Below are 13,252 nucleotides of genomic sequence, written 5' to 3'. Positions count from 1 at the left end.
GTTTGTTTGTTTTCTTTTGAAATGTTTTAACAAATAAAACCAATACATTTTTTGATACAAAATAGTGGTCATGTTTTAAGAGTGCGGCAAAGTGTGTCTCTATGGACTCCAACTGGTAAACTACAATGTCAGTATAGATTTGACCATAGGAAGCATGGTCACATTCGTAGACTTCAAATATTACATATTGATTCATAATAAATAGTATTCATATTTAATAAAAAAAGGGGTAAAAACATATTGGTTACAAAACACTTTAATCGGTATTGTCATGAAGTGTTCTTTTTATTTACAGGGAATGTAAATAAAGCACACATCATACCAAAGGCTTTCTATTAAATTCTTGATGCAAGTCTAGCAATTTTGAATTTAACAGTTACAACGGGATGGGAACCTGGCACAGACTTCAACCTTTGTTAGTTCAAACTAGTGTTGGTGAACAATGTACAGACTGCCAGACCTGAGTCGAAATGCCAGTTCTTTGGTACACTGACAGCAAGTCACAGAATGCCCCTCATACAGTATCACTGGTTAATTAATGCTCCTGATCCCAACACAATAATGCACACTGTTGGATGCAACAGCTTTCCTTGTTTCCATTTTATGGCAAACATACAAACAGATGTTTTTTTTATGGGGAGCATACAGAACATTATAGACTGTTGTCATTTCATTTGAGCAAAGACACAAGCTACCATTAAGGTTTTGAGGAAACCTGCATGTCATCATGACTGCTAATGAAAGCAACAGAGACCGCGATAGAGAGAGAACAACAAAGCAACTTGATTCATTAGTAAGAGATGCTGCAGGAGAAAAACTTTGGCACATCTGCAGTAATGAAACTGGCAGTGTTCAGGGAAATTCTGTTCCCACAACCCAATCATCAGTCTCTTCCAAGAGCCTAACAACACAATAACATATCCAAAGCTGAGAACAAACACTTTTCTTTAACCCTTTCAGTCCAGCACCATATGTTAACACATGCTGTCGGAAATCACGCTGGAACCTCACAGGACTCCTAGGTCCCAGTCTGATGTTGTGTATAAATATATGTAACAAAAAAAAAATGTTCTCAAGTATACTCAATAAAGGCATTCCTTCTTCAGCTCGACACAAATAATTCAGGACTGAAAGAGTTCAGGCATGCAGTCAGCGAGACAAGCACGAGCATTGCTACATACTGTAAATGCATTCAACCCTGAGAAACAGGCTACCAGACTTCAATCATAGATAATAGTTTCAGAATATACTGTAGCTTCCTATTTTTGAACATTCCCAATCCATGTGATGTGCCCAGTGTCTATTGGGCATGTTGGAACACACCATTGTAATGTGTTGTTGCAGGAATCAAATTTTCTCCTGCAACTTATGGAAATTTCCAACCAATCAAAAACGTGTTTAAAACTGCACAGCCTAGCAGCAACAGAATTTGGATTTTTTTTTTTTTTTTTTTAATTCACATTTTTCTTCCTTCATGCATAGCTTGAATATGTTGCTTGTATAAAGAGAGAAGCAGTGGGCAGTAAAACTACATTTGGTGAAAGTAAACAAACTGGGCTGTCAATAACATGTAATGCTCAAAAGGCTAAGTAAACAGGCTCCCGGGAATTCGATTCCAGTGTAAAATGTAACATTTGGGACACTGCAACTTTAGGTTCTGCAGGCTTGTCTGAGCTAAAACCGGTGTGAACAGAAGTAGCACTGGCCTGTGTCTGTCAGTGCTCTGCTCTGTCCTAACGCTTTCCCAAGCTCCTGTGTTACATGGCGCAGAAACAATTCTGTAGGCAATAGAAGAGTTTCACACACACCCAGAGACATGGGAAAATGGTACAGGAGCCATAACACTGAAACAAGGCAGCTGGTCCAATAGCCACTCTAATTGTATTCTGTGAGGTCGGTAGCTCTGAAAGATCAATAATCCAAATATTTGCTTTCTTTAAATTGGCCAATATATTATACCAGCTACAGATTGTTTCCAGTTTATACAATTGTGGACAAATAATGACCCAAGGGTCAAACAAATTCACTTTTTAAGTTAATGATATAGTCATTTATGGTAGTTTGTGTTAATGAAACAAAACAAAACAAAACAAAAAAACACATGTGACAAGATGTTAAAAACTTGAAGAAAATGTATTTCATAATTACTAGCTACGAAATAACACAACACACTGACTTTCTTTTTATATTGTGCCAGTGAATTTCTAGGTAGACTGTAAGGGAATACCGATAATTGCATTGCCTGCTTCAGTTTGCTCCATTTTCTTTTCTAATTTGGCAATGATTAGTTATTTTGTAAAGCATGGCTGCAGGTTGAGTGGGCTTCAAAGTTTAAATTCTACACTTAATCCAAGCACCAAAAGAAGAGACAAAAAAAAATATGCATAAATGCAGAAGTGGATGAAAATCACAAGAGACTGGAGATAAAAGAAAAGAACATACTTTTTGCTTGCCTCATAGACATCGGCGATGTTGGAGAAGAGGTGATGATTTTCAGTTTTGGTCATCGTTTCGTTCAGTTCACTGGAGTTCTTAAACAACCGAATCAAAATCTCGAGACTGTGCAGGTAGGAGTGCTCTGATGAAATCACTTCAAAAATGGTCTGAAATGACAATAAAACACACATTTAATTTTTAATTACATGCGTTTATCTTTAAGATAAGCTTTAATAAAATGGATTGACTGTACTTTCATATCGCCAACATCAATTGGAGCTAAACATTTGTTTACAAAATCCCTCAAAAAAATGTAAACCTAAATTTTTATTTTAAAACTGTGAGGTAAATTATGAGGTAGAGTTAAGGCTTTAAAATGTCCCTTCTGTCTGCCCACACACACACCCTTATGAGCTACAGTCTTCACCCTAGAGGAAACTCCCTAAAGCAAAAACTCCATTGGCATAGTTTCTGTATTTGAAGCCAAGTGGGCATGAGCTTAAGGATTTAGCTGGATTTACTCCTAGTATTTATCTGCAGGAGTGTGCTGTAAGCTACCCAGCGTGTATTCTGGACCACAGCTGCACAGCTAAAGGAAAAAATAAAATGTTCCAGTACCTCCTGTCTCTTCCTCTCTTCCTGGCTTAACTGTTGACATATTCCACTCTTTCTGACCTGAAATACAAAGGAAAAACATATTTTTGATTTAACCCCTCTAACTGTAGGTCTTAGAAAATGGATGGGAAACAATGGTTTAAAAAAAAACCTGGTATCCTTTATGCCAAAATGCAACCACACTGCAGATTTTCTTTAACTGAAAGTAAGCAACCACAATGGATAAGGTACAAACAGCTGTGGCTTGTAAGAGGCAGGATGTAACAGGATCTGTATCAATAGAAATCATTTTGAGCGGTAGTGCTTCATTTGCAGATTAAATTATCAAAGGCAGTAAGTATAGGGAGAAGCTTATTATATATATATATATATATTGTGCAAGAATATATATATATTGTGCAAGAATTATAAAGATTATGTTTTGTGTATGGAGCTGAAAAAGACTAAGCTGGCTCTAGTCTACCGTGTCCCATAACTCAGACTTTACTACCACAAACAATACAAAGCATGATTTGTATTGGCTTTTATACTTGCTAGCAGCACTTTTAAAGTTTTAACAATTATGTAAGGGCGACAGGTTAGAGACGCTAAAGTGCGGTAGGTTTATTATTTTGCTCCACTTAAATAAATAAATAAATAAATCTTTCTCGATAATTTAGGACTGTAATTTATTAGGGATCATTTCTAAAAGCGCTGTGGCCTGGAGTTGAAGTGCGTTTTCATATTGACCATTATTCCACTCAACACCTACACACATACTCCATTATCCACACGCTGCTAATGTGAAAAGTACCTTGGTTCGCATAGTCACCTTTTACTCAGTGTATGATTTTTTAGGTTGAATTAGTCAATATGTCCCCGTAATTAAACAGGTCTATTATTAAAACAGAATCATCAGCAGAAAGATGTACCTGTACAGTCCTTTATCCAAGAAGTGGAAGCATACGTCTTTTTGAAAAGTCAGTATTTGATTTTGGAAGACCTGGCTGTAGATTTTAGACTAAGGAAAAGTAAAATCACACAGCCAGCAGGTTTGGGGAGCAAGACAGCTGATGTTGCTGCGTCACTTTCAAGGGGTGAATTTCCCTCTCCAGGTGAAATGACCAAGGAAACACAACACTTCCATAAAGCGTGGCTTTCTTTCATGTAATGCAGTGCCAGATAACAGGTTTCAAAATGAAAATACATAATTATTATAACATAAAATCTGGACATTCAACCAATATACTGAATGAAAGTGGCAGACCCAACTTGACAGTTTTGAGATCAATGAGCTACCAGGAACCGGATGAGCTTAGATGGGCCAAATGTCCTGCTATCATTTTTTTTTATGTTCTTACGTTTTTAATAGACTTATTAAAATATCTTGTTAGCTACAACATCCAAAGACACGCCCCTAAGCTAGTCACCTCGGCAACCAGAACTCCCCCTCACACCACTTGGAGAAAATGTATTACAATTCCATTGACACACATTTTCTCAAAGCAGTGTTACAGGGTATGAGATCTTGTAACTTACATATGGCTTCTCTACACACACAAACATTTGTTTTTTAACCACAAACTTAACTTGACGACTCAAGGAAAGCCCTCTTCCTTGTGCCCTATTTTTGCTTCTTACCAAACTGAACTGAAATCTTCATATAAAATAAAATGGGCAGCACGTGGTTTAGATTTTAAGATAAGAATGTCCCACTCATCCGGGTAAAAAGAGTTCCACCCAGATTCTGAGCAAGGTAGAAAGAATGCTTTTGATAGTCTTCATACACTACAGTTTACCACACCAGCACCTGAAGAAAGGGAGTCCACATACTAACAGCGATGTGAAATATTAACAGTAAACTAACACAGCTCTGTCTATTAATAGTCTTCAACCCAACAAAACTGCCTAGAGTGTATCAGCTGATCCTACTAGTTTACATGTCTGGGAGCATTCCACAAATGCTACAGTAGATGCCTGCTTAACCAGGTCCACATGTGATGTGTAAATCAAAAGCATAGGCTCAAAACTGAGATATCCACTGCCCATACCAGAACAGTTCACGCCAGCGTGGGTGGAATTCCCATTTCATCATCAAAGCTCAATAAAGCCCTTTCACAAATGTACACAGAGGAGAATATACACATTTGCTGACTATCTTCCCATGTGTCTGGTTTCCGATTTGTCTCTTTGTTTTTATATGCAAACGTGTTCCTAAAGTGTTGCATTTCTTTATTTTAACGGGAAGGTGATGAAGCACTTCTGTCGCTCACTTTAGGTAATGAGGGATTCTCACACTGCGAGATTTGTCTCTAGATAGAATATCCGTAAAGCTAGTAAACATGATCTCTTTGGAGTTAGTTTGGAGCCCTTCCTAATGAATAGGTAAATACTAAAGCATGCTAACATTATTATGGAAGATTCCTGCTCAATTTTTAGAATAGAAACCGTAAACAATGTGTATATACTTGAGCCACAGTGGATCCTGAGTGTTTATAAATAATGTCAGGACACAGACAACAGAAAGCTGATGCAGCTGTGTTTCCACTATGTTAAAAATACAAGGCTTGCCCACTGTAAAGTGACTGTGTCCAATTCAATAGTTCAGTAGCCACTCTCCAAGGTGAGAGGCCAGCATGTTACCAACTGCGTACACAGCACAGGGTTTTCCTGGTAATATATTAGTACATGAACTCAATGCATTCACAAACACAAAGCCGCTATCAGTTTCCTAAGTGGGAATGATCACAGTCCAATCAGAATCTGCAAGGTATATTACAAGACATGTATAAATTACTAGTACAGTATTTGCAGTCACTTACCACAGACAGCTGACCCCAAGTGGATCGCAATGGCTTGTATTGAACAACGACCCTTTCGTTAGATTTTTGCTCCTTGGGTTCAGCATCCTCATCGGAGTCGTTATGCAGAGCTTTTTCCTTATAGTTTTGATACAGCACCGCGTCTTCTGTAACATTGCAAAAATACATGTGACGACTGATAACTGAGGAACTACTACCCAAGAATGAGCATGAAATCGAATAAAATGCCACCTTTTCTGTACACTTCATTTTAACTAAACTTTAAGTTTTCAGTAAGTATGTATAAATGCTGATTGTGTATACTGTGTTCTTTTTGTATTCAACATCATCAACATTCATTAAAATACATTTAAAAGTATTAATAAACTACGGGAAATTCAGACCATTTTTATTTTCATTAAATAAATAAAAAAACACACATTCACAGAATTAAAATATATTCATTTATGGATAGAAAGAAAATTCACTCTCAACTTTTTCTTATTCGAATGCTCATTGTTTTAGTCTTGTGTGTATTTTGCTTCGCTTCACATCCTCTGTTGTAACCAATACCAGCCTCTTTCAGGCTCTCTCACTCTCTATTGAAGTGTTAATAATCTCTTTTTAATATACTGAGCATCAAAAGAAACCTATCACTTATATTTGGGCATCAAAAGAAACGTATCACTTATATTTGAGCATCAAAAGAAACATATCACTTATATTTGGATAAAATTCACTAGATGTGATTGAAAAATGACAAACTCTGTTTTAGAGCAGGTGCAGTGACTTTTTATTGTGCTGATTAACAATCGACATCACGAAGATGCTGCAAAATGATCTGTCGATCTTGGGCAGGTGTTGTGACTCTTGGTCTCCCAGTTCGTGGCCTGTCATTGACAGAGTGTGTCTGGTTATACCTTCTCAACAGGTTTGAAATTGCACGAAGGCGCTGCTCTTGACAGACGTAGCATACTGTTTTTTTCTGGGATTTTCTTTATTGCTTTTATTCAAGCTTGCAATTCAACAGCTGAAATCACTCCATATCCAGTGTCCAATCAATTGTATCACTAACTAGGCGATTAAGTGCATATGCTTCAGTCATAATCACTCAAGCGTGTCATGGTCAAGGATGAATGATCGAGTGATTAAAAAGAAACCAAAAACATTTTGTCAATGTCCATCATTTATATACCTTATTTTTTTTTCAAAAATAAATGTGTTAAAATAGTGATAAGTTTCTTTTGATGCTCGGTATATAAAGCGGACCTCCTGTTGGGTGCTTGCTATCATTCACAGGCACTGTAGTGACTAGCACAATTTGTTCCTATCACATAACCCTGAACAGCATTACCTTAAACTGTGTGTGCCCTCCAATGAGAATTCTTTAGCATTGAAATTAATTTAGAATGTACAGTATGAGGCAATATTTTCAAAGTATTTAGTTTTTAATAGGAAAAGAGATAAACATCTGTTTATTTCTGAAAACCAAATGAAAAGTTAGATAGTTCCGAGGAGATGGATGCACTAAGCATCTCTGGTTCATTAATCATAGGTAGGGGTGTAATGATAAAGATTTATCTTAGATATGATGGATGTATCATCATGTCAAACAGAGTCATTTTACTGCAATAAGTGGCATCACGTACCTTCACTATCGAAAGTTCCCTGCGCAGGTAATCCCGTCTTCTTTAATTTATGAAACAAGACAAACAAAATAAATCAGGAGTTACACATGTAAACGGTCACTCTCAAAGGCAACCTCTGCAATTCTCAGTTTATTGTGAGCGTTACTTCAGTTTAGTGGTTCTATAAACAGGACCTTGACACCTCAGAATCCAGGCTTACTGCCCATTTGCTAGTCACAGTTTGGTCCCAGTTTTCACACTTACCAGTATGTCCACAGATGTCGCCAAATCCTTTGACAGCAATTAAATTCAGCTAGTTCAGTTTAAATATTAACTGAAATACCAATATCAAAAGAAATGTATCATATAGCATTTACTGTACTATTTTCAAAGGTATTCAACAGGCAGGACAAAGTACTGTTCTGCTATAAAGCATGCCCACAGCAACTGAATCGAGCAAAATCATAAATGCAAGCATACTGGGACCTTGTAATCAACAAATTTGCTAAATTTAAAGTTAACTAATAATTACTTCCAATACTAATTAGTCTGCACTTTAACTTGAATTGCACATGGAGCAAGACAGCTCAGTTGTATCTTTATTCCGGGCTATTTCTATTATAAAAACCATCACTCTCTGGTGCAAATTCAGTCAAACTGGTTTTGCACTGGCTAGCTCTTAAACATTCTTATCAAGGTGATGTGCAGCAAGGTGATATCTGACACTTACTTTGCCCCTTCCCAAACTGGAACCTTTCTCCTTGTCCTCCTCCACAGATCTCAGGATGGGATTCGACAGTCTCTTTTCCTTTTTCCCTTTAGGGGAAGCACCTTCAAAGTCGATCCCGCTGACAACTGCTCTTCGGTAGGAAGTGGTCCTCAGCCCTCGCTTCAGGGTCCCAGGGCTGTCTAACTCTGAGTCTGTCTCCTGCTCAGCATCTCCCACAGGGAAAAAAGAGCTGCTGCTGGTCTCGACCGTGCTGCGGGAACGCTGAGTTCTCTTATTGGGGTCCAAGAGATTCTGGTTGCTCTTGATCACGTTTGAAGCCAGTGCTTTGGGTATGACCTGTTGCATTCCTATCTTTAAGGCTGCAGGGCTGTTGGTGCTTAATATTACCGTTGGGGTTTTGTCTGAGCTCTGTGAGGGAGTTGAGAGCTGTCTTTGGAGTACTACTTTTTCATCCGGGGAAGTCGCTGAAGTTTTCCCCACGTTTTCAAGAAACTGAGGTGCCTGCTGGAATGCAATGTCATTATTATTGGATGGTGTATGAGCTGTCCTTGCAGGCAAGTCTTCTGGACCTGAGCTAAAAACAATCTGGTCACTTTCTTTTGTCAGGGTCGTCGGGGGGCTGGAGATCCTTCTCTGCAAATCTCTTTTGTTATCAGGGGACGGAGTTTTCTCATTAGAGGAAGACCCGATGTCACTGTTTTTATTAATTTCCAAAGTCTGTGGCGGTTGTTTATCCACTTGTTTTTGGTCCTGTGATTTCCGCTTAGGGAAAGAAAACTTTCCATTGGATAAACGCCCAATGCTTATGCTGCGAACCACACGAGCTGCCCGGGTGGGCTTGTTCATTACATGCTTCAGAACCGTTGTACCCCCTGGGGAGGCGACTACCTTTTCTGCTGGCTGCTTCAAGGTAAAAGCACATCTATCCTCTACAGGGAAATCAGTCATCATGACCCCGTCGATCTGGTAACTGAGGGGCCTGGCTTTAGGTTTACTGGGTTCTCTTGAGCCAGCATAGTTTGCAGATCTTCTTTTCCAAAGAGGCATGATGTTACTGTTAGATACATCCACATCATTCCCCCCTTCCATAATGTATTTTCTCAGTGATTAGCAGAGAAAGCCATATAGCAATCCAAAAGTAAAATGGCCATGAATTAAAAGTCCACTGGTTACTGTTGAAACTAGGTAAAGAAAATATCACACAATAATATACATGCTGTCTCTCTCAAAAGATTCCAATAACATATTTGTTTACAATGTTAACCGTAAACGGCATTGTGTAGTTGTATAGATTTAAATATGATTCATTTTTGGTCGACTGTTATAAGATTATAGCCACCAACCTTATGAGTCTTCGAGATTCCCTGTGATCACAATAAGGGCAATAATTTATAAAAGCTGACCAGCCAAACTACACAGCAAAGAGCAAAATGCAAGCTTTTAAGTGAACAACTTAAAGAGAAAGAGAAAGCTTCTAAACCTGGTTTAAATGCATATCAATACCCATGTCACTACGCAATATAAGCTGAGTTAAATGCGCGGTGCTCTTACAAGACACTGCAGTCCTACAACGAAGAACCACACAATCCTATGCAAACTTCAGTTTTTCAGACAAGTCCGACAAACTGGCTTGTCTACTATCACTTGGAAACATACCGGCAGTTTGTTTGTTTAAAACAGCTATTTATGTTGCAAATTAAGAGTGTTCCAAATGCATTGCTGTACTTACCGGTACCATTGCCACTTTTTTGTTTACAACACGTCATTTCTTGTACTTATCTCAGATCTGTCGATATATCCATCCCTGCACTGTGTGTCTGTGTGGATGCGATTAGAGTAACAATAATAGTTTTAAAAAATCCAATTACTTCTCTAAACGAAGCTGAAGCTGTGCTACCTTTCCTACAGCGCCCTGTGATAACAAACTTCTGTATTCGGTCAGGATTAGTGGGAGGAGACGCGAAAACCTAGAAACAGAAGCCAGCCAAGTTTAAGTGATGCAATACATATCACGTACATTAAAAGAAGAAGGGATTAAACAGACCCCCCCAAAAAAAAGAAACGCAAGAAATGAAATAATGGGTAACAAAAATTTGAAAACCCGTCTCCAAAGTTAACATATTGAAAAGTTTAGTGGAGTTTCTTTTATGAAGGTTTTCGGTTATGCAACAGAATTGTTAGGGGAAAGTGTGCCATCTTGTGGACGTATGCGTAACTTACAAGTAAAGCTATAATAATAAAAACATTTTACTATGGGAAGAGGTATCTGAACCGTTCGAAAATAAATTTAACCAAAGTAGATAGCATGGGTTTACCCGTCTTGAATCCTGGTTATTAGAACTACCTTGACCCGGTGCCAGGAACCTGGCCCTTGCTATACATGCGCTTAGTTATTGCAGGTAACCGGGACTGTCTCATTCGAGTCTCTTGATTATGTAACCGATTCAGGAAAAGATGCAGGCAACAATGGACGGGTTTAGCAGTGGCCTGATTGCTGGTAGCTGACATTTTTGTAAAACGTCCCTTTACCTTGTAGTAAAGGTTTTTCAACTGAATGGAGAATTCCACAGAAAAAAAAAACCTTGGTATGTTGCTAAACTATAAAACGGAGCTGTAGTTGTAAATATAAAACACACTGACCAAGCAGCTTTCAGAGACATGTGTCAGGTCGCCCCCTCCTGCTAGTGCGCCTGCTCTTTAAATTAAGAAAGACTGTTAAATCCCAACAGACTGTTAAATGGCCAGTTATATACTTATTACTGTATTCCTAATTATTACTAGCAATAACAATAAAAGTAAACCTTTTATCTATTTATACCCCTAGACACAATTTGCAGTCCACTGATGTTTTAAACCAGACTATGAACTGTGGGTGATCGGGCCTTCTGTTCCTATGCCTCTAGATTGTGGAATGCCCTTCCCAAAGGAATTAGGGGCTCTGAATCCTTGGGTGTTTTTAAATTGCACCTTAAAAATTATTTGTTTAAACAGTCTTTTTTTTATTTTTTTATTCTAATTAAAAATACAGCCTTCTGATTTGAGGGAAGGCATCTAACCCGTGACACTATACAGAGTCTAAGGTTATTGCACTATACGCAGACCAAAGATACTTGAGTACTTTGTTAAGTCAATGCTTTTTCACAGCAGGCCTTCCCCCTCTATAAAATGTAGTGGGTTCAAAGTACAAATATGAATTCCATAAAGTATGTTATAGACCCAAAGCACACAGTAGACTGAAAACTAACCGAACTGTACTCTAATCTGTAGGCCTCGGGTTATGTTAACAGAAAAAAAAAGTGTTGTTTTGTAATAATTTCCTATTTTATATGTTGTTATGCTTTGTCTGTATGTTCTTTTCCTTCTATTTGAATTGTTCTCAATGTAAAGGCCAGCTTGTGGAAGTTACTAATAAGGATATTCCTTATTAGGGTATGACATATGGAGGATGGCTGTGTGTTGTAATCTCTTGCAATGATATATCTTATTAGCAGGGTGTGTGTGTGTGTGTGTGTGTGTCAAATGCATGAATCATTATTAGAAAGGTCCAAGAGGGTGCCACTGCTGTAATGGGGAAAATTACAAAATGAATTGTGTGATTATTAGAAGGACCAAGAGGGTGCCAAGTTATACTGAAAACAGTTACAAAAGAAGCAATTGTGAAAGAATGATGTCACCACAGGTCGGGTATAAAAAGGCTTGTATAGAGTGTATTTGTTGGACCAGAGGAATGAGGACAGCACACTTTGTCATCCCCGGAATTGATCATTATGTATTGCATGTAAGCATTCGTATCAAACTGACTAATTGTTGTATTGAGCGAATCATTGTAGGTTAATCCACACAATAAGAGTCACACCAGTGAGCCAGTAACAGGTAGCCCAAATATCAACAACCCGAACAACCTCAAACCAGAGCTGATGTAAAACCTCTGAATATGGAATAGGTTATATTACTGGAATGGGCTGCTGGTGCTGCAGATGTGCATGCTTTAAAGGGAGGAACATCCTGCATACTTGAAATACCTCAATAAGAAAGCATAGGAGTCTTTCACACAATATGATTTTCAGTGACCAAAAAAACCTATTATTTATAGAACTAAGGATTATACTTGTAAGATCTGTCCGTGGCTCTGTGATTCTTGCTTATGTTGTAGCTCAGAATTCACATCACATCGCGTCACAGCTGGATGATGGATGGCAGTGTTTGTTCTAAATGGTTTAAAGTAGGCTATTGCAATAGTATTTAACACTATCCCTCACCAGTCAACGAAACATTACCAAAATGTTGATTTCACTGAGCCGTTGCCAAAGAGACACTTCCAAACATCACCATGGCGTCCTGAGTAAATGGATTTAGTCCTTTACAAAAACACTTTTGCAGTCCTGCAAATAGTATTATCACCTGCTCTTTCCATGCCATGAATAATTATCAAGTGATATTCGCTTTGGTAGTTTTTGAGGACAGCAAGGGGATTAATAATAGGTATTGCGGTATATGTGCACCCACACAACATCATTCCAAAGTGAAATCATTTTAAATGGAAATGCCACACTGTTACTGTAATACAGCATGTGGCTTATTTTAACCACATGCCTCTCTTTAGCAGAAACATTTCTGTGGACTGTACTCTTCCAACTACAACACACATATTATGCATTCCATTCATATTTAGCATGCCCCTATTATTATGCACTCAGACCACAACATGGTATCATTTGAAGTGCTTTTTAAAACCCAAAAAGTAATGACTAAAGCTAAGGTTTACAATTTTAGAAATTTTAGGCAAACTATGAAGGTATGAAACAGAGACTAACAGAAGCAGTAAAATAGAGAAAACATCCACAGAAAAGGGATGGCTGTTTTTTTAAAAAAATGTAGTACTAAAGGCACAAAACAGTTACATCCCAAAAGTAGACCTGTTCCTATATTAAATAACTCTAGCATAACACAGGCAGAAGTGTTAAAGGGACTAGGAGCTCTTAAAATAAACAAATCCCCTGGGCAAAATGAGATCTTCCCAATAGTACTCAAAGAAATGAAAGAAGTTATTTACAAACCGCTAA

The 13,252-nt window shown here is 38.0% G+C and overlaps 1 protein-coding gene across 1 annotated transcript in view; it reads right to left on the bottom strand.

The window, feature by feature from the left end:
- The window catches only part of LOC117423168 (rho guanine nucleotide exchange factor 26-like), a 35,902-nt gene extending 25,556 nt beyond the window's left edge, over positions 1-10,346 (bottom strand). Inside the window, exons 1-6 of the mRNA XM_034038652.3 lie at positions 9,919-10,346; positions 8,190-9,370; positions 7,481-7,520; positions 5,853-5,998; positions 3,055-3,111; positions 2,443-2,603 (exon numbers count right to left, since the gene is read on the bottom strand). Of these exons, the coding sequence (XP_033894543.3) occupies positions 2,443-2,603; positions 3,055-3,111; positions 5,853-5,998; positions 7,481-7,520; positions 8,190-9,278 (1,493 nt within the window). The 5' untranslated portion in view covers positions 9,279-9,370; positions 9,919-10,346. The remainder of the gene's footprint in view (positions 1-2,442; positions 2,604-3,054; positions 3,112-5,852; positions 5,999-7,480; positions 7,521-8,189; positions 9,371-9,918) is intronic.
- Positions 10,347-13,252: the final 2,906 nt, after the last annotated feature.

This window comes from Acipenser ruthenus, chromosome 17 (assembly GCF_902713425.1).
Source record: "Acipenser ruthenus chromosome 17, fAciRut3.2 maternal haplotype, whole genome shotgun sequence".
NCBI classification, from domain to species: domain Eukaryota; kingdom Metazoa; phylum Chordata; class Actinopteri; order Acipenseriformes; family Acipenseridae; genus Acipenser; species Acipenser ruthenus.
This window is presented reverse-complemented; position numbering and strand designations above follow the sequence as displayed.